At 41.9% G+C, this 26,743-nt stretch overlaps 2 protein-coding genes across 5 annotated transcripts; both read left to right on the plus strand.

The window, feature by feature from the left end:
- The first annotated feature begins 5,007 nt into the window (after window positions 1–5,007).
- On the plus strand, window positions 5,008–15,080 carry gars1 (glycyl-tRNA synthetase 1). The gene is made up of 17 exons (XM_012816265.3): window positions 5,008–5,290; window positions 5,839–5,940; window positions 6,199–6,301; window positions 7,564–7,705; window positions 8,232–8,320; window positions 9,211–9,287; window positions 9,514–9,659; window positions 9,988–10,137; window positions 10,461–10,623; window positions 11,747–11,911; window positions 12,209–12,316; window positions 12,734–12,879; window positions 13,127–13,212; window positions 13,317–13,426; window positions 13,548–13,641; window positions 13,957–14,147; window positions 14,524–15,080. Exons 1-17 carry the CDS (start codon window positions 5,048–5,050, stop codon window positions 14,647–14,649), a joined length of 2,241 nt encoding a protein of 746 aa, XP_012671719.1. The 5' UTR covers window positions 5,008–5,047; the 3' UTR covers window positions 14,650–15,080.
- Window positions 15,081–17,245: 2,165 nt separating this feature from the next.
- On the plus strand, window positions 17,246–25,472 carry hhatlb (hedgehog acyltransferase like, b). 4 transcript variants are annotated; one of them, XM_031583528.2, is made up of 12 exons: window positions 17,246–17,354; window positions 18,742–18,849; window positions 20,197–20,264; window positions 20,388–20,501; window positions 21,385–21,579; window positions 22,138–22,347; window positions 22,879–23,050; window positions 23,340–23,484; window positions 23,610–23,645; window positions 23,795–23,996; window positions 24,269–24,410; window positions 24,726–25,472. In XM_031583528.2, the coding sequence occupies exons 2-12, from the start codon at window positions 18,744–18,746 to the stop codon at window positions 24,929–24,931; spliced, it is 1,596 nt and encodes a 531-aa protein (XP_031439388.1). In that variant the 5' UTR covers window positions 17,246–17,354; window positions 18,742–18,743; the 3' UTR covers window positions 24,932–25,472. The 4 variants fall into 4 exon arrangements, with proteins under 4 accessions (XP_031439388.1, XP_031439386.1, XP_031439387.1 ...); XM_031583526.2 differs by having other exon boundaries at window positions 17,247–17,354; window positions 18,705–18,849; XM_031583527.2 differs by lacking the exon at window positions 17,246–17,354 and adding an exon at window positions 17,558–17,828.
- The last annotated feature ends 1,271 nt before the right edge of the window (window positions 25,473–26,743 follow it).

Here is a 26,743-nt window from a genome sequence, read left to right on the forward strand (position 1 = left end):
GACTACTGTAGACAGCAAGCCGAACACGTTGAATCTTAGTGGTGTTGTTGACTGTTATTATGAAACGACACAAGGTTTTATGTACATGAACATACACTCAGGGCTTAAATAATAGTTGCCCTGGTGGGAAAATTGAGCGCCATAAACAGTGTTGTATGTTGTGGGCCTACAGTAATGTATGAAATACATTCATTTATTGTAAATTAAATTCTCAGTGGCTACTGAGATACTGTTAGTATTTCTACACCAATTTGCATTTCAGGTGGTTCTGAAATAAGTATAATATAAGTAGAGGTAATTAATATAGCCTACCATTGTCCTAGATGGCCAAAGCAATTCTAAACACATTTTACAAATTCCCTTAGTTTTTTCCATAGTTACATACAAAAAGTGATTGTTTTCATTTAATATTTTGAAGAGTAAACAAACAAGTGATATGATCTTGCTGAGACAAGTGACCCTAGAAGACAATTACTTTTCATATAAAACTTACTCTAACAATATACAAATTGACAATGATTGACAGAGTAGTCATTTTAGTTTGGCTGGAAGGTCAGGTCTATTCTGTGCAATATCAGCTTAATTTTATTGTAGCCTGCTTCTGATACCAAGCTTGCAGAGTTTGTCATCTGGCATCCAGGACTTCTTCACAGGTTACAGGAGGGCCCTTAGGCGATGTGTTAACAATGTGGGTCACTGCTGTTCCTGAGCTTAACCTGATGAGTACTTTCGTGGCAGACACTATTGGGTTTCCCAACCAATTCACAATCTTGTTACCCCACTTTAGAAACCGTTTCAGATTTCTGTCAAGACTCTCCACCTGACCCAGGGAGACTGAGTATAATTTAAGATTGCAGGGCAAGGGTAAGAACAAAGACAAAAGTCCCCTACAGTATAGCATGGCAAAGTATTTCTCGATTTCATGCTCATATTCCCCAAAATGTCTTGGATAATTTATAACTTGAATATATTTCTTCTAATTGATTTTTTTTAATCTATAAGGGTAAATTAGAGATAAAGTTTGTTCTTTCTTGCTATTTAATTTCAAAAGAGAACAGAAGCAAAGTACCCAGTGGGTGGCTTCTCATCTGTTGTTATTGAGCAGCTCTGCAGAGGCAGGAGAAAGGAAAATGCTGTTTTCTTATTACTCTGAGGAATTGTGCTTTATTGGATTTTTCTGAATGTCACATTAGTTTCCATCAGCCTTTTAAGGTTCAAAAATGAATATGAGCTGGGGGGTCTTGCGTAAGCCTGCTTTTATATTAGCTCATACAATATGGGGTTTTATTTAAATGATCGTATTTCCTGCAGTGGTGAAGGACTTTCAGCAAACCATGCCCAATAGAATGTTTTCGTATTGAAAAAATAGGAAACATTTTTATATATTTCCTCACTCCAGCTATTCTTGCTAGCCTTTAACCTGAAATACATGGGCTGACCAACATTCTATTTAAGAAGTTTGAAGGTCATTAGTTTGCAAAACAAAATGATTAGTGAACTTGATGAAATACAAACAAGCTAACTCTGTCTCTATGTTTTTACAAAAAAAACCTACAACCAGATCTGTAAAAGGAGAGCAGGTTTTTCCCCCCTGCATGGTTCCCACACAAAGACTTTGCCATTAATAAGTCATATAAATAATGCATAAAACATGACAACACCCAGTAAAGCAGTAATATATATATACACACGTAAAAATGGCAGGCAACGCACTGGTATGAGCCACAACCACCATCAAAAAAGGGATAACAAATGTTAAAACTGGTATGAAGCAAAAGAAAAACATTTAAACCGCTGATGTTTAGCAGTAGTCAGGGGCAAGCTTTAAAGGTACAGAATGTCGTAATAGTCTGTCTGAGCACGGTCAATTTTTTTTTTTTTAGAAACTTCACAGCTGCGGACTTGTGGGTGCCTTTCCAATCCCCTTGTCCCCTAAAAATAAGGCTCACATTGACACGGTGCACACTCAAATGAAAAATAAACATAGACAACGTGACCCGCTCCTGGAAAGGGGGAAGAAAAATATTACATAACACTTCCAACTGGGCCTCCCCCTCGGTTTTTATAGCCACATGTTTGTGGTACTTTGGATATCACTGTCAGGCATTTTTCCTCACAGCATATAAATCACTGTCAAGTCTGAGCCCCCAACGAATGTGCTGGCTGTTTGATCAGCGTAATCACATCATCATTCTAGAGTGTGGCCTGGGGTCGCGGCTTTGTTGTGGGTATGACAGCCAACGCTGAGAAGAACCTCCACTGCCTGTGGATTTTTACTTTGATGTCTTTTCTGTAAGGGTTGTGAGCTTCCTCTCTCTCTCTCTCTCTCTCTCTCTCTCTCTCTTTCACAACAAGGGAGTTCCCAAAACACAAAACATCTATAAAAACACACCCCAAAGAACGCTGAGACTATAAAATCATTATGCAGACTGCTGGAGAGCCATTTTGTAATTGATCCAGTGACAGCAATAAGTCCAATGGATTTTGCTGCGGTTTAGGTTGAAAGACAGAAAACACTGCGACAGAAAGCCATGGAATAGTCACTTTAGGGTGGTATCCACTTACACTTTTTCCTAGAACCAATGCATTCTACACTGGCATGCTGATGCACATATCTGGTTGACACTATGTGGCTGGGCAGTAGTTTTCCCCTCTATTAAGAGATCATATAGCAACTGTCAGAGATATGTATACATTCTCTCTCATATATATATATATTATTCATTCATACATATATTATTCAAATCTATCTTTATTTAAATTCTTTGTTTACACTGAGGTATGAAAGAGAGCTTTTTTGTTTTACCATTTTTGTGCAGGCTAAAGTATCATAATATATAATAAGTGTAATTTGCATTATTACGAATAAAGATGAAATTGATGAAAATGCAATTCTGTTTTTCATTGCTCTGCCACTGACTGAACTAAGATGAGGTGTGTTTGTCTGGGATGGAATTAAACTCTTTGTTTGTACTGCCATCTTGTGGTGGAGAAACATAGAAAAATACCATCACGTGTAAATATAGTCAGTTTTCAGTGCATGTTATAACATTTGAATTCATTTATTATGGATCGATATCATGACATCAAGGGTTTGTATGAAAGCTTGAATTACTGATTACACATCTGAGCAATTACATTTTTAAAAAGCATATTGAGCTATGCTGTTTTGAATGACATAAACCCAAGGCTTTGAATGAAACAATATTACTTCCTGTGAAAGTTCTAAAACCCATAAATGGTGATGTCATGCACTTTAGAATGATGACCTGCCTTTCATATGATCACATTCTACTTTGCAGTAGCACCATGGAAACGGGTTCTACTTTGTGCAATAAACATTCCAAAGTTTCAAAACTCACTTTGCTTTGTGGAGTGCAGTTGCTGTTTGAATTTGCTTGTGATTTATTTAGCTAATTTCTGCTCCAAATGGCTTTGAAGTGCCTCACCATCCTAGCGTGGGTGTGTGCTCTGTACTCTCTCATATCTGGGCTCATTGACTGGGATGTTGCAGTGCCCCCAATGGTGCCTAAGCAATGGGAAAGCACTCCAAGCGTTTCAGTTGACGCATTTAGTGCCCTGGGTCAACTCGCCCTGCAAATCACCACCAAGCAGTCTGCTGGATATGATGTTCAGAAAAGAGTCAGAGTCGCCCCTGTGAAACCCACAGCGGCTGAGCCCAGCATCACAGAGATCATACTTATCAGGAGAGGACCGGGCAAGCAGGTGAAGGTGCTGGTGCTGGAGGAAGTATACAGAGAAAATATCCTGGGACAACGCTTTCCACGTTTCACTGTGAAACAGAATGCCAAGGATGCCTTTAGGAGATCCAGAGTCAGCTTGCCCATCTGTGATGGACCCTGCAGCCCGGACCCCGAGCTGGAGAAAGAGGAGAAAGTGTCACTCCGAAGAAGAGGAGTGAGAAATGCTGTGGAGATGGAGACAGAGAGGACCGGCTTCGTCACTTGGGCTTTCTCTTTTCAGAGGCTCTGTTTGCTGGTGGTCATAGGGATCCTGGCCAGAATCACTATTGGGATGCTACTACAGGTAAAATCAACACTCACAGCCATGTTGTAAAAATAAGCCTGATTTAAGTCAGTTAAACCGGTATAGTCTTGGGTTTAAATTCCATGATCCTGTGTAAAAACTAAATATGTGAGTCATTGTTGCTGATGTTTTTATCGCATATGCCTCCCTCTTCTCACAGAAAACAGAAGCACTAGATGATGACTCCAAGGCTGAGGGAGAGAAAGGCAAGCTTAATTTGCCAGACCCCTGCCTCACCATCAGTCAAACCCAATACATGCCCAATCCTCATGCACCCACCACTAACAAAACAAGGAAGAAGAGCAGGGGACGCTAAGCTTCAGTTGCTGTCCATCAGTGTTGTTTTACAAGATTGTGTTTTGTGTAATTAATCAAAGTATGTGGTTTAGTGACTTTTAGGAGGTTCTTCTCTTTTGGAGGTTTACCATTTACTCTGAGTTAATTTACCCAGGTTTTCACTGAATAGGGAAACCCCCTTGTGTATTTTTTATTATTGTTCATAAACTTGTCATTTTACACTTGATAAACATTATTTTGTCCAAAATTGTTTCAAGAGTTTCTTTTTTTCTGAGAGGAAAAATAGAAGAGCAACAATAAATCATGAAGATATGTGTGAAATATTTTTTCTATAACACTCAACACTCATGGGTGCACAAGATGTTGCGAAAAATGCTGTTGAGCAACACTCCCATCTGATGGTCAGAGTGAAAAAATACATGTATGTGCACCGTTTTCTTTCAACCAGTAAATAGTTATAAGATAGACATCAAGTATAACATGTTATACATTTAAAAAAGATATCATATTATAATATTATAAACTATATGACAAGGGATCCTCAAATCACCACTGTTGTCATATTTAGGATATCAGTTGCTTTCACATGCTGCACTTGTCTTTGTCGAAAGTGCGAATCTCTACCTGACCATCAACTTACTTAGTACCAGAGATTTCATCATTCAGTTCCGCGCTTACATTTGTGGGAGCTTCTAGTCAGTCCATGCTTCGGAGAGCAGCATCAGCACTGCTGAAAACCAGCACTGAGCTTACCACCCTCCTCTCTGTGCCTCCTACCCCGAAGCCCCTCTTTAGTTTCCTTCTTATCAGGCCGTTCTCCCTCTCGGTCTGCTTGCGTAAGAAGAAGAAGCAGAATAGTCTTTGGTTGCAGTTGTCTGAAGGACAAAAGATGGATAGTAATATCGAAGAGGTGCTGGCTCCCTTGAGGCAATCTGTGAAGGAACAGGTAACATTAACGTTATCTACCTCTAAAAATCATGCTTGTTTGTCAGTCCGTATGGGAAATTCAACCATGGTATAGCTTCATAACTTCATTCATTTTTGTTAGCACAGTCTGAGCATGTGAAGACTGTTGGCTGCTATAGATGACAGCAGCGACAGACGTGACGTGAGAACTCCGCAACGATAGCTAGTTCTTTACAGCTAGCTATCAATGTGTGTTTTATAGTGGGTCCGCTATATAACATTATTTTAATCATCGTGTCTCAGTGTACAGGCGTTCTAGCATTTAACAGAAAAAGGGAAGCTCGCATAACTCCAGCTTGTACTCGTTTCCATGTTTTGCGAGTTGAGGTCTGCTTGTGCCACGTTTGAGCGAGCTACTGCTGAACCTCTCAGTTTTGCAAACTGATGGTCAGGGTGGAGACACCGCACTCTGTTATTTGAAGCCTCGTCTGGAAAGCTTGAGCAGCACAGCGCCAGTGGGACTGCTTTGAGAAAAAAAATGCATTGTCACACTTCACTTGAAAATATTTATTTGTCTTCCACTCTCAGGGCGAATTGGTTCGTCAGATGAAGGCCGATGGGGTTCCTGATGTGGATGTTGCCAAAGCAGTGGCGGAATTGAAGGCGCGGAAAAGAACCCTGGAAGCCAAGGTTAGGGTTCATAAGATACAAACTGATAAACTACAGTGCCTCTCCCATCACCATAAAATGAGTAATGGGCTTTGGCCACTTTCACTTTCACTCTGACTTCGACACCCTGCTTGTCTCTTTACCCTTACCCTGACCCTAGTATATAGACAGACATTTCATAGCCTGTTTATGGTACATGGTTTCGTATCAAACTACACTATCTGACAACAAAATAGTCTAAATGTAGGTCATGGTTGTGCTTCTGTGCTGTGATTGCAGGAACTTTCCCTTCAGCCCAAAGATGATATTGTGGACAGAACAAAGATGGAAGATACTCTGAAGAGGCGTTTCTTTTATGACCAGGCTTTCTCCATCTATGGTGGTAAGCTAGAGTGATACATATGTTAACGACATCCACCAGTAACATCTGGTAACTGGTAACCAGTATACTGATGGTGCAGTCGTTTTAAGGATCTTCAAATTGCTTTTTGAGGGTCTACATTTCACTCTGCTGATATTCTGTGTCTCTTGAACATGTTTGCGGGTTGTCAGGACCTGCCAATTGTTAGGGGGAAATAACTGAAAAGGTCTAGAGCAGTGTTTCTCAAACTTTTTCAGGCCAAGGACCACTTAGCCAATAAAAAAAAAACTCCCGGACCGTCTAACTAAATAGTATATCCCCGGAACAACAGGCCTCCTACCCAGACCTGGCACCAGACAATTGTTAGCGGCACGTGAATTTCGCGGGTGGGCACTCGGTAGGCTAGTTATAGATATGACAATGTGCTAGGCAAAGCATCTGGAATCCTGCTCCATGCGTGACTTGGTTAAGTTACAAACTATAGTTCGCTCACAGCCTCATACTCCCATCACACACTCAGACACGCCAATGTATCACTAAACACCAATAAACACAACGATGCGCATACCGACCACACGACCGCAGTAATTCACTACCAACTGTAGGCTAGCCGACTGGCATTAATATAGCCATCCTAGTAGTCAACTTTTCATAATTACGAGTTGTCATTATCCAACGTCACACAACACAGAATAAAGTTATCATCTTGCTGTCTCCGCAGCGGGAGAAAAAAAACGCTGTTTGAATGCAGCTCCGCGGCGGGAGTGACCCTTCTCCTTGTCTGTGTCAGAGGCATTCTCATTTAATTTATTTTTCATTGTCCCTGTCTTAAGCCACCAATCCATGACCTTCTTAATAGATTAGGCTTCTACTGACTGTGTTCTCTTCGTTCTGAGTTGTATGTTAGAAATGTCGCAATAATTTACTTGTGGCCGTCGCTGACCACTACGGGGCACTTGCGGACCACTCTTTGAGAACGACTGGTTTAGAGTGTGAGAATCCACTTAACTCTTCTGTTGAGGCACATGTGTGTCGGAAGAGTGAACATGAAGTTTTCATATTGAAGACTCCAGTGCCTGGAGTGGATGTTTATATGGAACTTTTAAGTGAAATTTTCCATGCTAAATAGCATTTATTTCCTTCTAACATTTACTTAATATAGCAATGAAGGTCTTCATTTCTGACTGTAATGAAGTTAGTAAGTGTAGCGATAAGGTCCTTATATTTCTGTTGAAATTAATCATTTTTCTTGTGTGTGTGTGTTTGTGTGCACGCATGCCCAGGTGTAAGTGGGCTGTATGACTTTGGGCCCGTCGGCTGTGCTCTGAAGAACAACATCCTGCAGGCATGGAGGCAACACTTCATCCAGGAGGAGCAGATCCTGGAGATCGACTGCACCATGCTCACCCCCGAGACTGTCCTCAAGTAGGTCATTCAGCCACTGTTTGTACTGCATCTATCCACACCTCTGCTTTTCTATACCGTCTAACACCTTGCCCCCGCCTCTTTATCTACTGGGGAAAAGATAAATAAACATTCATCCCTATTCCTAGACACTTGTGCTCCATCAGTACTTCCACTTGCTGTGTTAGGGCATCATTTCTTTTCAATAAGGCTTACTGTGTTAATAACGTGGTGTGAGTCTGCCAGGGCGTAGTTCTTCGTGGGCAAGATTTGGTGTCCCTGGATAAGACCATTTGTCTTCTGAAGAAGTTTCTGTAGTTATTTAAGGTTGGTCTGAGCCTGGGTTGGAGACCCGGTGCCTGGTGGTTGCCTAAAGGGAGCTTATCCTTGGGTTTAGATAGTTGCAGGCCAATACTTATCTCTCTGATCTTTAGCAAGAATGTTGCATTACCAGGTAGCTTCCATAGCTTGGTTTTTTGGTTCTGGTAATGCTGGAATTTTCACTCTGAAAGCAAACACTTCTTAAGTGTGGTTGTTTCTTGAACAGGACCTCTGGGCACGTGGACAAGTTTGCTGACTACATGGTGAAGGACGTCAAGAATGGGGAGTGCTTCCGTGCTGACCATCTTCTGAAAGGTAGTCCCATAGTCCAGCAGCCTTCTTTGATTTTTTTTCATTCCCTCTATCGCATTCTTCTCCTCTTTCTGTCTTTCCTCTCCAGGCATCATCTCCCACACTATTCTCTTCTTCTCTCTCCTCCCTTTACCTATATTCCTTCAATCATTTCTCTCCTTTTCACTTTCTCCTCTTATGTGTTCTCCTCACATATCCCCTTATAGGCCTCTGAGGTAGTGTGCTTGTTATGCCTCTGAGGTAGTGTGCTTGCTAGGCCTCTGAGCTAGTGTGCTTGTTATGCCTCTGAGGTAGTGTGCTTGCTAGGCCTCTGAGGTAGTGTGCTTGCTAGGCCTCTGAGGTAGTGTGCTTGCTAGGCCTCTGAGGTAGTGTGCTTGCTAGGCCTCTGAGGTAGTGTGCTTGTTATGCCTCAGAGGTAGTGTGCTTGCTAGGCCTCTGTTGTGCTTTATGGTTTCTAGGCACACTCATGTTATATTTGGCTATCGCTGCAGTGCCTGAGGGGAGGGGGAAGTATTTGGATCACAGAGGGCTTTACTGAGACGCCTGTACAAATGTTAGACAAAGAATACAAGTCTACAGATTCCCATTCAGTGTTGGGAGAGTTTTTGTCCTTTGGACAAAAGTTCAGAAGTAAAACCCATAAAATATGGTGTTATCTGTGGAAAAATGATATGCCTTGGATTTAAGGTGTCTTGGAGATAATTGGGGGTCAGAGGCTGGGTAGAACGGGTATTTCAGGTACATCTATGTATAGGAGCACCTGTGAAGCCCACATTAATGATTGATGTTCGTAGCGGTTCATTGTTTTAGTTTGTATGTGGACACCTGTGCACATAACCGGATAAGAAGAATGGGAATCAAGGAAGTAATGCTCTCTGTTTCACTAATCGCAGCGCATCTCCAGAAGCTGATGTCTGACAAGAAATGTGCTGCAGAGAAGAAGGCTGAAATGGATGATGTCATCACCCAGGTCTGGATGTTCTCAAACCTTACAAGCTTAGTTGTGATTGTGTAATATTCACAATGGAGGCCTAGGTTGAATGCGTTTCTATATGCGTGTCATATTGAAGTCGACTGTTTTAGAAAGCAACGCTAGGTTAGACCCCACTCATAAACATTATATAAACTGTAAAAGTAATGTATATGTTTGTTAATTTGTTTTAAAATAATTATTGTGTGTGTTTTGTGTTGTATAGATGGACAATTACACTCAGCAGGAGTTGACAGATCTGTTTGTCAAATACAACGTGAAGTCTCCGATCACAGGAAATGACCTCACACCTCCAATGTTATTCAATCTGATGTTCCAGACCTCTATTGGCCCTGGAGGAAACATGACCGGGTGAGAAATGGTGCACAAAGACCATAAAGATCAAATCTCCCAGCTCCAAATCATTTACCTAATAATAGCAAATAAACAGAAGTCTGCAAGTTTAGTTTGCAAGTTTAGTCAAGTAGCCTTGAACTAGCTCATGAACTAAGGCGATTCATTTCATGTTTCTGGGATTCTGGTAAAGAGATCCAGATGGTTCTACCAGTGTACTCGGGAGGACTTTCACTTTCTAACATGGATTATAGACTGGGGTCCTTAAACAATGACTTGGATGAACTGAAGAGCACACCTGTAATTCTCATGGTTGATTTTTTTTTTTTTTTTTTTTCTTTCCCAGCTACTTGAGGCCAGAAACTGCTCAGGGAATCTTCCTCAACTTCAAGCGTCTGCTGGAGTTTAACCAGGGCAAGCTACCGTTCGCTGCTGCTCAGATCGGAAACTCTTTCAGGAATGAGATCTCGCCTCGCTCTGGCCTCATCCGAGTCAGGTGTGTGAAATCGGACCTGGTTCTTGAGTTGACCCGTCTTCTCTTAATTACATTCAGAACCCGATGAGTTTGGATCTGTGACACACTGACACACATCACTTTTCTGTCATCCATTTAGCGGATAATTAAGTAACGGTTGTAACTAGCCATCTGAGCGACATTTTGCATGTTTAGTCTTGAGAGAAAAATCCCAGCAACACTGCAAGTGAATTCATAACTGCCTAATTGGGGTAAATTATCGATTCTGTACTGTCTTGCATCAGCAATTCCAGCGCTTTTATTTAAAGTGTGTGTGTGTACTCGTATCCTCTTGTGTCTCACAGAGAGTTTACCATGGCCGAGATTGAGCACTTTGTCGACCCAAATGAAAAGGTTCACCCCAAGTTCTCCAACGTGGCAGACCTGAATATCTTGCTGTACTCGTCCAAGGCACAGACCAGTGGGCAGTCTGCCTCTGTGATGAATCTGGGGGAAGCCGTGAAGCAGGTGAGGGGAGAAGGGTTAAGTGAGAGGGTAGTTATGTCTCGTCGTGGGGTAGATGGCCCCATAAATAAAACGTAATTAATTGAAGCTATCTATCTGCGGTAAGATGTATTACTGTAATTTCCTATTAACTGAAGTTTATACATTGATTTTGTAGAATTTCTGCAGCCCTGTCGTTAATACTCGGTGCAGCCTATAAATGCGAATGCATTTATTTTTCCAACTGGTAGTTGGTCACAAATAGATAGATAACACATTTTCATTCACACTCTGACTCACACTCACAATATGAACTGAATATGGTGTTTTGTTAATATGAAGCTGCACAGGCACACAGAGGGTTTGTACCTATCATAGCTTTTTAACTATCCTAGTTATCTCTAGCTTAGGGAACCATCTTAAGCGTTGGGAGCTGCTAGCATGTGTTAATATGTGTGAAAAGGGACTTGTGTTAATGAAGCTGTGCAGAAACCCTCAGGGGTCCTACCTTAATTGAGGAGACTGTTACATCAGCTAGATAACTAGCTATCATTTCATGCAAATTTTTGCTCGAAATGCCCATCCCTACTTCATAGCCGACAACTTTTAAATGGCTTGTGGCGCTCGAACCACAACTACATGGCGATTTTAGTTTTACATGACGTTGAATAAACTGCGGTGTGGTCAATACACAGGTTTGTTTTTATAAACTTGCATAAAATACTGTAGTGCGGTTTATATTTGATGCGTTTAATAGACTGGCAAATCCGGTATCTAGTGTGGGGCACTGGCCCTCTGCTTGTTGCTGACTATTGAAGTTACAATGGGAAATCTAATCCCTGTTGTGTGTCCGAGCTGTTAGCACAGCATAATCAAAGGGCCATTATGCCACACTATAGTGCCCAGATTAATATTCGCTTTACAAGTGGATACTTTCTCATGTCCATGTCCTGGCATGTGCAGTGTGTACAAACTCTGGCAATTTTCCCAGAAATGGCTTTATTTATCTGAAATATGGGTTTTGCTGCTTGTTCAAGCTTTTATTTACACTCTCTCTCTCTCACTCAATCACTTTTGCTCTCTCACTCTCTCTCTCACTCACTCAATCACCCTTGCTCTCCCTTCCCTCCTTCCTCCACCGCCGTAGGGAGTGATCAACAACTCCGTCCTGGGCTACTTCATCGGGAGGATCTACCTCTACCTGACCAAAGTGGGCGTGGCCAGTGATAAGCTACGCTTCCGTCAGCACATGGACAACGAGATGGCCCACTACGCCTGTGACTGCTGGGATGCCGAGACCAAAACCTCTTACGTGCGTCCTGCTCCTTGCCATCCCTCGCTCGCTAGCTAGCAAGTGTTTTACTGGGCTGCTCATAAAAGCACCTTTCCCTCAGGCATGCAGTACACAATTAATTATGACACTTGGAAAGATTTTAAGTCAAATAATTTAGTTAGTAGGTTTTCACGATTCCAATTGATGATCTAACACCCTTAGCTCAGAGGGGCTTATACTTGGCTTTTATATTAGAAACCTCTTCAAGAGCACATCCCAGATTTGAGCCTGTAAAAGACCGTTCACACTAGATTTTGATTTGTTATTCTTCCTCAGGGCTGGATTGAGATTGTGGGCTGTGCTGACCGCTCTTGCTTTGACCTGACATGTCACGCAAAAGCGACTAAGGTCTCCCTGGCAGCTGAGAAACCACTGAAGGAACCCATATCCTTTCACACACCCAGGAACTGTACTGATCGCCAGTCAGCCTTTGGCTGGTGTCGGAAGTGGTCTTGGCTCAGACAGGACTAAGTAATGTAATGCCAAGACCAGTTCACATATCTGACCGTCTGAAAGGCCTTTTTTTCAAAGGCTTTAATGTGCTTGGAGCCCACAATGTAGCAGCAATGTGTTTCAGCATTCTGCAACAGAAACATAACTTTGAATGCTACAAGAAGAAATGACATCAGTATGTATTTTCCCATCATGCGTGTTCACATCTGATGCCTTTTAGGAGGTATTTTCCCCCCACAGACTCCACTGTAAACATGAAGGTAAAGATGAGGTTTATTTCTAAGTGACACAACTTGTAGTCAGTTCTCTGCCTAAGTTCTCTGTCAATTAGCCTTAACCGCATTGCACAAAGTTGTAAATGTCGTCCAGTTTGAGCCAAATAAGGCAGCCATTGGCAAAGCCTACAAGAAGGAAGCCAAGTTGGCCATGGAGTACCTGGCCGCCTGCGATGAGTGCTACATCACAGACCAGGAAAAGCTGCTCAGTGAGAATGGGTGAGTAGCTGAGCGTGGCCATCAGCCAGTTACCGGGTAGATTTATCCAGGACTATGTAAAGAAATACAGTGAATAGGGTGTGAATGCCCACCTCTGCAGAGACGGTACTCTCAAAGAACTCCATGTCTGACCCGAGGGGTTTGCCCGCATCATGCCAGCTGCAGCGCTCTAGAAGTGGAACACCATGACATGACATGACATGACATCAGTAGCTCTAACAGAATGCCACTTATTGCCTCGTTTTAGTGAGTTTACCGTCGAGACGGAGGGAAAGACTTTCAAAATCACCAAGGACATGGTTGCCATCAAGAGGTTCCAGAAGACCCTGCATGGTAAGGACATGTACCATATGAGGCTTAATCATTGGCAAATATCTTGATTGATGACAGCGCAGTTTTGTGAACACATTTTAACTATACGTATTGTGTTTTCTTAGTGGAAGAGGTCGTTCCCAATGTCATTGAGCCGTCCTTTGGCATCGGCCGAATCATGTACTCCATCTTCGAGCACACATTCCACACCAGAGGTGGCGACGAACAAAGAACAGTAAGCCCACCCACCAGAACACATATGTATCTCTCTCTCTCTCTCTCTCTCACCCACACTAGGGGTTGACTAGTAGGCCATAATAGTTGTGTAATAATGGATTGTGTTCTCTGATATTCAGTATTTCAGTTTTCCTGCCACTGTGGCTCCCTACAAATGCTCCGTCCTTCCACTCAGCCAAAATCAGGAATTCGTGCCGTTTGTCCGGGAATTATGTGAGTGGACCGTTTGTGATCATAAACATCAAGCACTGTCACTCTCACACACACACACAGTGCATAAGCTATGCACATTGGATTTAAATGTGAATTGAAACTTGCCAATTTGCTAGTCAAGTTTTTCTCCACATTTATTCATTGAGCAGACCCAACTGATTTATAATAGTTCTGTATCATATCAGTATGTAGGCTCCATGTTATTTAAGCCCTTTGGTGTTTTCAGCACCTTGCTTTACTGACTGAGCTTTAGTAGCACCCGTTGAGCAACAGCGCCATCTTGTGTCTTCTAACCCTCTCCTCTCCATCTTGCAGCTGAAGCCTTGACCAAAAACGGCGTGTCCTACAAGGTGGACGACTCCGCAGGGTCGATCGGTAGGCGCTACGCCAGGACGGACGAAATCGGCGTGGCCTTCGGCATCACCATCGACTTCGATACGGTTAACAAGACGCCCCACACCGCCACGCTGAGAGACAGGGACTCAATGAGGCAGATCAGAGCAGAGGTGAGTCACCCATCCGCCTCAAGAGTCTATGGTGGGAGGCAGCAGCTGAGTCATGAGTCAGCAGCTGAGTCATGAGTCACCCCTCCGCCTCAAGAGTCTATGGTGGGAGTCAGCAGCTGAGTCATGAGTCAGCAGCTGAGTCAGCGCAAACAGCCCTCAATAGCTATCAGTGGGCCTGAGGATTTTTAGTTGGTACTTACTTACAGTAAGCTAGCTGTTTTTGTTTTGGACTCCAAATGCATATGGGATGGGGCCATTTTAAGGTGACACACGGGTTGCCTATTGTTTTATATAGTCGCTAATTCATTAGAGTCAATATTATGTCAAAAAAAAAAATATGCAGATTTATTGACACGATACTTCTTCTCTGCCATAGGTGAGCGAGCTGCCCAACATCATCCGTGACCTCGCCAATGGGGCGACCACATGGGTGGAGATAGAGAGAAAGTACCCCATTTTCGAGGGTCAGGAGACGAGCAAGAAGGACACGACGGAGGAGTAGAGTGCCCCCGCCCTTTCTCATCTGCCGCCCCTCCAAACCCCCACCCCATCACTCCCCCTATGGACAGTTTTACACTTGCCTCAATAGGAACAATTTTACTGCAACTGTAATGTACAAAAAAAAACGATCAAGAATGCACCATTTGTTCTACACGAATTGCAACCACTTGAAAAATCAATCACAAAATGAAACAACATGTAAGCTTGTTATTCTCAGTCTGTAACTGAAGCAGACATTTATATCTGTAGTCCCTCTCCCTGTTGCACATATGCAAAGGTTTGACATTTAACTGGGGGGGGAAAAAGGGAGAAAGCGACTAATTTGGTTGCCATGGTGTGAGGAAAAAGTGGTTTTCGCCATTCCAACTTCTGGGCAGATAAAATTATGTTATGGAAAGCATCTTCGGTTCAATAAATGGAGCCAGCACTTTCTGAGCTTGTATGATTTTTTTTTTTTTGCTTTAACAAAGGAACATCGTGATGGAAGCTCACCCACATTATGCAACATGTTATGTTTTTATAACATGACACTCATATACATAACATATAGATCATGTTTTATGATATACAACTTTTATTTGTGGCCCCTTGTGAAAGCTGAAACTGGTTAAAGAAATGAAAGGGCTTCTGCACTGATATCCCACATGGGAAAGTGCATAAATGGATGAACTGTAAAATCTACCACAAGGTGGCATAGGTTTCCCAAAACAGTCCATGAGAAGAAAAAAAACGATGTTTGAGTGTGTCTCTTGTTAGATGTTCATGTTAAATAACCCCTTGAGACTGCACATTGGTCAGCTGTTATTGAACAATTAATTATTTTAAAGTTAAGGTTAACAGTGTCATTGAAGTTTATGGATCAAGTCTTGCTGATGCTCAACACATGAATTATCTTGGAAATTTACAGAATGATCCATTATATAAAAACTGGTAGGGTTCAATACCAATCAAAAGATTTGTTCAGCTATACTACATATAAAAAAATCATCAACATGTGAACTTATACCCCACCCATTTTCCTGAAGTTTAAAGGTGATGCATGGGGCAACTTTTTGAGCAATGTTGCAGGGCAATCACATGACTGGTTCCTAATGTTCTGATTGGATGATTGTGACCAAGTTGCCTACTGTTGATTAGAGTTCTCCAGATATCAATGGAAAAGTGCCCAAACTACATCGCTCTGCCACGTTGCTCAAAAAGGGGTCCTGTGCATCGTGATCTTAACACTGCTTCTTTTAGGCTGGTGTGAATACAGAGAATGGTGAAAAAAGCCAGTACCTGAATGCAAGGTAGACTGATATATTTGACTAATTTCATGTTAAACAGGATTAACAGGAGTGGAGAGTCCCCTGGGCTAATTCCAGGCTAACTCCAGACTGATAAGATGCGCATTATCTGCTGTACACCAGGTGTGCTGAGGCTAGACAGAAGCATACCCAGCAGAACAGAATCTGATACTGAAGGAAATCTTAAACAGATGCCAAATCAGCAGCTCCACAAGCAAAAATGAGTTCTCAATAGCCACCTAATGAATTAAGGGGAACCACTCTGGACAGTGTTTGTGAATGTATGTGAAGATCCGGGAGCTGAAAACAAACACACTCCCCGGTGACTTTTATTTAGTCAGGCAAAGCGTCTCCTTAGCAACAGGCTCTCTAATGAGGAACCCTTGTGGATTTACCGCTAGGCTGGTTGAGAGTGAGAGTGCCATGGCCCATAAAAAGTAAGACAAATCTTAAACTGAGTGCCTCATGACAACATTTAATTGTGGAGATGGTTTATTTTAAATACAAAGTCAACTTTAGAGATTGAATGGTAAAATGTGGCCTTAAGTATTGAAGACATTGCCTCTCACAGTGTCACGCTATGGTAGGCATTTTCAGCAACCTTGTTTTTCAAAGGCTGTCATTTTGTAACCTTGTGTCATGGATGGGTGTATATACAAACTGCACACCTTTTAACACCCCACTGCACTGTCTTGTCAGCTCTGCAATCTGAAGCAGATAGGATCACCTCTATCTGATGTATAGTCTGAACCAACTTTCCCCTACCCCATGGCTTTATTTCAGCATCTCAGGCAATTCAACTTTAGAAGTGATGTGCAGTTCAAATATTTGAGCAGAATAATTTCATATCCATCAGTGTCTGTTTTAACTTGATATGCCTGTCACCAGCAGGTCCAAAGATTATTCCATTTATGAGGCCTGCACTATGGATGGCCAGTGTTGAGCCCCTGCCAAGAATGACTACATGATTAGACACTCCAGAAACAGATCTGGCAAAGCTTGAAGAGAGAGAGAGAGAGCAAGGATGAGATAGCTTTGATAAAGTTTAATTAAATGTTTTGACAAGCATACACTATTGTGATGAAGGATCACCAATTGCAGCTGTTCGTCATAAAATAACTTTATGGAGGCTGAGAAAAAATGAATATGTACATTTTGAGTCTTGACATCTATTAAATCAAGCAACAAAACCATTTTTGTTTTGTGCTCAGATTATTTTTTTCTGGTAAATTCAAGCACCAAACTTTCTCGGTGAAATGGTCGCAGGTAAATGTCTGCACCTGATACTGATACTTCCCATTGGATAACACCCTGGACCGCTTTCTCTCTGTGTTCTGGCTTCAGCCAAGCAAATGAACAAAGCCACCGTTCTTCAGACATCAGCAGCTCTCCCTGGGAACTGGCCTTGCGCATATTTCAGGTAAACCGGAATAATCTTATTCTAAAATGTAAATACATTTATAAGAAATAACTTTACCATTTAAATAGTTACTTTTTAATTTGCATTTAGCATAGTTTCCCTACGTCACTGGATTAATGTCAATAACTAAAAACTGAAAATAACTAAGATGAGTGATCTTAACTACCTTTTACAGCACAGTTGAACGTGCCATCTTTGTTTGGGAAAGCTACAATTGCGTGGCATGCGTTTTGCTTCTGACTTGGAAACAAAGGATCCGCCCCCCATGTGCATGCCGCCTGTCAAAATTATAAATACATCCCCAGTTCACCTTTTACTGTTCGCAACTGCCCTATCGGCAGTTGTTGCGTTCCACTCGTCGCCCCAGCCTTGCCAACGGATGCAAAAAGAACCACTAGCTCCCTTTGTTTTAAAAAACTAATTTCAGAGGGATCGCTGACTCACTGGGTTTACAACTGCATTGCCACGCTCAAGGTTAGTGCAACAGGTGTTCCAAGGTTCCTTCGACAGCCATATCCTTATGGTGCATGACCCTTAACATTTATTCATCACTAACATCAAAGGGCGAAGCGCTGGAGATGGGTCTACAATATTACGTTTTTTATAAGATATTATTTAAGTATCAAGGCATATTCGTCTCTCTAACAGCGTTTGTTTTCTGTAAAACAGAAAAACGCAAATGTTTAAAAACATCTAACATGAACTAAACTGGAACCAGTTAGTTTGCATAATGCACAATCACAGTCATTGTCAATCACAATCAGATTCAAAATGGGTATGTGATTGGCAAGCACAGGCTGCAAAACCCCCAAAGACTTTAAGCTTCTAATCAGTGGAAGTGTGTACTTTCACCCTATCTTTACCAGATAATAGTGCCATGCATAACCAACCATTGATAAAGTCTCCTGTGGTGATTTTCTGAAGTGGAATGTCTTTGGCTGTATCAAGTAACATTAGTTGTATAATTATTCATAAACAACTTAACAACACAGTAAGTGTATTGGGAAAACCTTAGTCCCAGCCAAAGTTTTGTAATAGATTTCAGAACTGAATCAGAACTTCAAAGTCCTAAACTTCACATTATCTTAGTCTTATCAACACTGTAGAACTGCTGGAGTGACCTACCATAAAAACAGTAGTTCACAGGTTTAGAAAACTGCCTAGCAAACATTTAGCTGCTACCCAACTCAATGTCTATGATGGAGACACACATGGTTGTCCATCATTATAATGCATGTAGTATTATTTCAGTGACACTTGTCAGTGAATGTTTTAAGCATTACTAACTGAGATTTCACCGATTTGTGCTTGAATGTTAAAGTCAAAGTGCTATGTATACTGCCTCTGTAGGTACTTCACGTGTGGTGGTTGGTGGTTGTCTTTGCAGTAATGGGGGTCAAGGCTGCCCTTCCGAAGTACGAGCTCTACTTCTACAATGTTGTGCTCTACATGGCAATGCTGTGGGCTGCAAGCTGGATCTATGACGTGTCCAGCAGTGAGTATACATAGCCAGGGTTGGAAAGGTTTATTTTGAAATGCAATAGGTTCATTTCGTTATCCTGTCAAAAATGTAATCAGTAATGTCACTATTTTAATTACTTTGTCAAAGTAATGTAAGTTATTACATTTGATTACTTTTTGATTGGCAGACGAGAGGCAGTGCAAACAAGAGAACCAATCAAAAACAACGCTCAAAATGTACTGCCAAATGAATGGAGGCTGTCTAAATGGCGTAGATATGCAAAGCAGCAGAATTAATGTTAAATGCTACATAGAACCTTTAAAGCTTTTAACTAAAAAAATATATATTCAGATGCAACCCCTTTGTGATCAGTAACTGTAATGGATTACAATTACATTTATTTTGTAATCGCATTACATAACTCTGTTACATGTAACTAGTTACTCCCCAACCCTGTACGAGTGCACACACACACACACACACACACACACACACACACATACACACACTCTTTCCTCTCACTCTGTCCCTCTCTCTCTCTCTCTCTTTTGCTTTCTCTCATTCCCTCTAAGGCAAACACTAGGAATGACTGAAATTGTTGTAGGACAGGATTGTTGCATAGCTGACTATCAGGTTCCACCTAGACCACTCAGCATGACCCGTCTGACCTCTCCGTCCTCGTCGTCGTCGGAAATCGTTTGCTTTGTGCAGAATGAGAATGGTCTCCGTTTCTATCCATTTATAAACCTCTCTCATGGCAGTTTATTTTTGGGCCATGGGGGGGGGTGTGGAGGGGCTACTGTATTGTCTCAGTGGAAGGGCAGAGGTGGGGGCGTTCCACTGGGCCAGAGCCAGAAGAGCAGCTATGCGGACCATGTAGCACGGATCAGGTGTCTGTATTAATATCAGAGAGGGGAGAGAGAAATAGGGCCACTTGGGTGTGCTTTTATGAGTCACCCCCATAACAAGAGCTACAGCAAAATGTATGGCATTCTCAAGGGCACAAGGGAAAACAAACAATCAAACACGCACACAAACAACAGCAGAAAAAATGCCATGCTGACACTTGCATAAATACATGGTCAAACATGATATCCGTTTTTGTCAATCGTCCGAGCAACAAATATTTAATGGCCAGGTGGAATGGTTGAATGGATTTGTAATTAATTAATATTTTTTATTTTGTAGTAGTCTCCTTTGTACGTCGCTTTGTATAAAAGCGTCTGCTAAATGACTAAATGTAAATTTACTTTAACTTTCTAAGAAGTTAGATGAATGGTGATTCCAGAATGTACATGTAATATGCCAGAGAACAGGAATCAGGAAGATGTTGCATGAATGAAAAGCATCCATATATGTACTGTGATTTACATTCCGCAGCAAACGTCAACCGCAAAGCCTTCAAACCCAGCGTGAAGCCAGGATGGTACTATGTCGGTCGGAAAATGGTGAGAACTGTCTCTCATCAACAACAGTCAAATTCACACACTTTCAGCACACTTTCATGAGTGACAAACCAGTTAAGATGCCCACTTCTACTGTGTTTGTTTGTTTGGTCCCTTTAAATCCAGGACACTGCAGACTCTGAATGGGTGATGTGGTTCTCCATGTTTTGGGAGCACATTCTCTTCGCCCTGTCTGGCCACATCATTTTCGCCAAGATCAGCTCTCTGCTGGCCGCACAGGTGTGTCCACTGTGTTTCAGAGGGACATCTACGTCCACACGGACGTCATGTAGATCTGTATCTGATTGGAGGCCTGTGTTCTCCTCATATACTTGGTCAGAAGAAATGCTGTATAATTGGGCGTTATGGGAATCTGGTATTATAATGCTTCATGAGTAAACATATATTGTTCCTTAAGATGGTAGATCCTATTCACTTGTTGTGAGCAATAATATGCAAGTCAAAAGAATAGAAATGGTAAATATTATGGTTCCTGAGATTTTTTTGGGAATTTATTTACGGAAACTTAGATTTCCTTAAAGCCTGCCATAGTAGCTTTTAACTTAGTCAGTGATTTGAGGGGAGATGACAGGTGTTAGAAAGACAGGATGCTATGTTTAGACAGACATGGGGACTGTGTTTGACTGTATTGGCTGGCCCGTATCCACGGCAGCTGAGAATCTAAATGTACTGTATCTTTCCAGAGGTCTAATTCATGAGTAACTTACTCGATTGAATTGTAATACACAATAAGTTTCACAACAAGGCAACTCAGCAAACCTAGTCAGTGCACTTGTTTAACATCTCTGCTACTGAAAATAGCTTTCACTTCAAAAATGGTGAACATATAGGAAATCTATCAGAAATAAGTGAGTTCAGTTCGCAGATCCCCTTCAGTTGGTAATGATAAGAGTTTAGTATAAAGAGTTTGATAAGCTCTCTCAGTGCACAGATTCCCTTCATTTGACACAATGATAAAAATTGACATAAACCTTTGCTAATTGGCTGACCTTAACTGAATTTTGAACTTAACGACAGTTCTGAATTTAAATGAGCTCACTAGCACATTACGGTGCCTCTGTAACATGTAGTCCGTTCTCACTCTGCCTCTCCTCTCCCACAGTACAGGTCCTTGGTGTTCATGGTGTACGGCATGCTGGCCGTCTTCACCAGCATGGGCTGGGCCTACCTCACGCTGATCCTGTCCCACTGCGTGCTGCTCTACAGCATCTCCCTGGTCAAGCTCCGCTGGCTCTGTTTCACCGCCGGACTCGCCACACTGGCTACCTTCAAAATGGAGCCCTTCCTGTCCTGGCAGGTGTGTGTGGAAGAGATGCCAGTGTGTCAGGGAGAGTGTTTGTTTGTGTGTGGATGTGGAGGTTTTGTTGTTTGCGTTGCTTGTCTGGCTGAACAAGCTAATGTCTTGCGTGTGCTGATTTCTGTGCTAGAGGACCCACTGTTGAGCAATCAATGTTGACACAATGTTGACTTTTTAGTATGTTGGTCCAGGGAGGCATTATTTACAGAGATTATATGGATGATTTGACTGTTGAGTCTATCCGCAAACATTCTGCACAGCCTTCACTTGGTGCATCACTTGAACCAACGACACAAACTGTGCCGATAATCTCCATGTATTTTTCCACAGGCCACCCTGATGGTACTGTACATATTTCACTCGAGTGACTATATGATGAATATACATGAGTAAATATAAACCATGAGGAACAGAGACAAAGCCACTATTGCCCCCTTAATCACTATTGCCCCTTGACATGATTTTTGACCAGGATTTTTCTAATTTCACCTAACCTTCTTCTATGAAAGTACAATGCAAATACCCTGCACCAACCCTGTTACTATTGATGCACTGAAGGGAGGCTTTGTGACGGGGAACTTTGAGCTTCGCCACGTCTTTTTCTATGGTGGTTGTGGCTTCACCATCATGAGGTGCATGAGTTTCGCCCTGGAGAACTGCGAGAGGAGGGAGGGCAACTTCAGCTTCCTGGAGCTGCTCAAGTACAACTTCTACTTCCCCTTCTTCTACTTCGGACCCATCATGACTTTCGATAAGTTCTTCGTCCAGGTGAGGAGGCCGAAGACAAGAATCTACGGGACTAGGGCCCCTTGGGTCCAATTCCAGTGGGCCAGGGCCATAATCCATCAGTTATAATAGAACATAACTATGTGTACAGACTGCTTTGACACCTGGCTTAGTACCTAGTCTCTAAACAGTACTAAAACTACAGTGGTATGACTTATCAGTGAGACTTATCAGTGAGACTTATCAGTGAGACTGCGGCTCAGCAGCGACTGTGTAATATTCCATCCCAGTTATTCGTTATTTTAAGAGGATTGGACCAGACGGATCCATAGAGTCCATGATCCCCCGGGCCTGAAAATAATGAAGGACTCCAGCTGTAATAATTTTGGTCAAGCAGTTTGTCACCTTTGATAAAATCATGGCAATAAATATGAATATCTTACATGTTTTAAGATTTATTCAGGCTGGATAATGCCCCTAACCATAGACCTGACTGTGTGGTGATCCATCTGTGGCCGGTGCAGTGTGTGGTCTCTGATTGTGAAAACGGTGTGTTCCTCCTGCCCCCTACAGGCCAACAACCCCAATCGCACCAGGAAGGAGAGCGAGATGTGGAACATCTCTCTACAGGCCCTCCTCAACCTGGCGGTCATCTTGGTGGTGGACGTTCTCTTCCACTTCATGTACATCCTGACCATACCCGCCGACGCCAAGCTCCTCAAGCAGCTCTCCGACTGGGCTCTAAGTATGTGTCATCTTTACATTTACAGAACACTGGGGGGGGGGGGGGGCTGTGAAGTTATCCTTCTTTACCATTGGCTTTTATAAAGTTTACTTATTACCTGTGTGTATGTAATGTAGCTAATGTGTTTATATTTACACTAATGTGAAATATGAAGTTGTCTTTTTTCATATCTTATTTCTCTTCTGTTCTGTTTATGGATTTGTGTGTATATGCATAATTTACAAATTTAAGGCTTATGTTTTGATTTTGACTCCTTCTAAAAATTCTCTTCTGTTGTTCTTTGTTCTAGTTGGTTTGGCATACATGAACCTGGTCTATGATTGGGTGAAGGCAGCTGTCATGTTTGGCGTCATAAACACGGTTTCCAGGCTGGACCACCTAGACCCGCCCCAACCGCCCAAGTGCATCACAAACCTCTATATGTTCTCTGAGACGTAAGGACCGACACCAGAACAACACCAAGCAGCATGCCGAACCTACACAGCTACTGCCGTTAATTTCATAATCAGCATAAAAGCAGTCAAAGTTTAAATAACTTTTGTCTTGATTTCCTTCACAGGCATTTTGACAGGGGGATTAATGACTGGCTTTGCAAGTATGATATTCATATGGCTTAAATGTATGGCACGATTATGAACAGCAATTAAGATAATCATATAATAATGTGACATATCAGACTCGACATTAAATATTTGCTCTCCAATTCGATCAATCGCCTAGCAAATGTATCTGTCTTTGACTCAGGTATGTGTATAACTACCTGGGTGGAAAGCATGAGAATGTGCTGGAGGAGCTGATAGCGACCCTCTGTACCTACGGGGTCACTCTGCTGTGGCTGGGCCCAGGCTGGGTGGTGCTTCTCTGGGCTTTCCTCAACTGCTTTGGCCTCAACTTTGAACTCTGGACCACCCAGCTCTTCGCCATGGAGCCTTTTGCATCTATTGAGGTATTGGATGGTTTCGGATGGAACACAGAGCAAAAATAAACAACCCTATTATTGTCAGCGCAGAGAATTACCCATAACCTCTTTAAGGTTCAAATGTTTTAATTATGGCAAGATCTTTTTTATGTCTACATTGATTTCTAATACTGTCTCAACTCAATATTACAGTGTTATTAGGAGAACCATCTTATTCTGTGCTGAAGAGTGAAAGATTTTTAAATGGTGTGTGTGTGTCTGTGTGTGTGTGTTTGTGTGTGTGTGTGTCATCCCCACAGATGTCCATGTCTGCTGCTATGTCGCGGAGGATCCGGGCCCTGTTCAGCACTTTTAACTACTGGACAATCGTCCTCTACAACATTTTGGCTCTGAACAGCCTTGACTTTGCCAAGATGGTAGCCAAGAGATTGTTCCTCAAAGGTAGGCCGTTCTACTAAAGAAAGTTTAATAGGCTGGTTAACTTGTCATGCTGTATTATTGTTTAAACATGCTGTTTATTGTTTAAATTATACAATTGTGTACAAATGTATATTTGTTTGTTATTTTTTTCTACGGTTTTATATACATATATATATATATGTAATCTAAATTTCAAATTATTTTGAAAATGCAATGTATGTACTTTTGCATACTTTTGCATACTTGCATGTATACATTTGCATACTTTTAAGATCCTGTGTGTATTAGAAAGCGAGTCGTGTGTGTAGGTCCATTCATGAATCATGTCTTCCCCAGGCTTCCCCTTGACCACCATCATGGTGATGTTTGTCACCTACTGCCTGGTCCAGCTGATAAAGGAGAGTGAGAGGAGGCAGGCTCTGATCGACGACCCCGACCCCATCCCTCCTCCCCCACCCGCCCCTCCAGCCGCAGACCCCGCCCTGGATGCTGACGCTGACGCCACTGCTCCCGTGGATCCCAGCAAGGAGAAGGCAGAGTAGAGAAGAAGACTGGGACAAGATGGAGATTACTTCTAATGGTTTTAAGATTGACTCCTGCTGTCTGTCTATTGGTCAAGAGTTACACTTCACATGCCTAAAAGGGTCAAAGGAAATGACTCGACTGGAATGGTGTTTATGATAGGGATATTGATTACTGATGTTACTTTTATTCAAGGGTAATGTTATACATGAATGCAAATGAAACCATGTTAAAGGGATGAAATATGTTGGAAAGCATTTTCTCTGAAAGTTCTCTGATACGCCTTAGCTATGCCGTTTACACAATATGCTGCCTGTAGAGTTTTATATCACATTTTTGAATCAAACATACTGTTTATCATCTGTAAATAATCCTCGCTACTGACCTAGATTACCATCAATGGGGAAATAATCGGGTTTTAAACCAAAGGAAAGAATGTTTTTTGGACTAGGCCAAATATTCTCTGTCTACTGAGGTATCTATAGTTCATTAAACCACTAAGTGTGTATGTGATCCTTCTATGAGTGTTTTCTTGCCAATAAAGAGCTCTGCCAAATTGTACTTCAAAAGAATACTTCTCCTACTTGACATGTCTGTCTTGTCTGTATGGACACTGCCTTTGGTCTTTGGTCCTTCTACACACTGAGGTGGTTCGTGACGTTTGAGATTGCCTGCCATGTTTTCCCTCCCAGCACTGCTCAGAAGGAGCTGAGCGGCCACAGTGTTTTGCTGTTTGTGCTCTGTGACACACTGGCTCACAGGCTCAGATTAGTTTCTGAAAGCGGATAAAACTCCCTCCCATAAATTTGGGCCGGTCACTTTGAGCTCCCTGTTGTTATTAAGCCCCTGCTAGAGAGTTGAGTATTTCTGTGGAGTTACGTAAGCACCCAGGCCCTCTGCTCCCGAATGACGTCCCCCAGAGAACTCAGCTGCCCTGGAAAAACTTTGAACAATCTTTTACATTGCTGTCAACACAAGGACTGTGCTCTTAATCCTACCCATGGGTAAGGAGGGTGTTTTGAATGAACAGGTATTATTGACATCAGAGTCAAAAATAACTTTAAAAATGAACATACACACTGTTTTAGTGTTCCTTTCAATTAACTACTGACGTTAACCTTTCTTTCTTTCTTTTATACAATACTAGCTAGGATTACAAGGTCAGGCATAGCAGTACAAAACCTTCCTATTTAATTGTAAAAAAAAGAAGATTCAGGAATCTTTATGTCTTTTAAAATATATATTTCAGCATTGGATGTTGTTTTTTTCTTGACTAATATAAATATATAATGGATATCTTATGCATTTAAATATCTTGTCTAGAATTGAATTATTTAAAAAAAGCACCCTCTCATTCAGTCATGATACAGCTTCACGAATGGAAGTTGTTCTGAAATACAACAAATTACTATATATGATCCATAATATGTATCAGTACATATTAACATATTACATATTAATGTTGAATATGTAGAATATGTACATCAAAAGTCAGTCATTTAAGATGAATAATATCTGAACTAGACAGCTTTACAGTCTGATAATTAAGAGAGAAAAAAGTGTAGTTTTAGAATTGTTAGAGAGAAAAACATTTAGTGTTCCGTTGAAAATTCTAACATGTTTCAAAAACATTAACCAATAGAAGCGAGATGGGCATTCACAGACATTAACAAGAAATACTGACACTGCACTCCATCTGCAATAAATTACCAGGTGATCCATAAATGTTCATGCAGTGACTCAGTCTGCCAACAGGGGGCTCCATTTGTAGCTTCTGATCTCACCAGGCCTCAATGCTCATGACTCAGGACAAACCTCCAGGGGCAGTGTGT

Source organism: Clupea harengus, chromosome 17 (genome assembly GCF_900700415.2).
Source record: "Clupea harengus chromosome 17, Ch_v2.0.2, whole genome shotgun sequence".
Lineage (NCBI taxonomy): Eukaryota > Metazoa > Chordata > Actinopteri > Clupeiformes > Clupeidae > Clupea > Clupea harengus.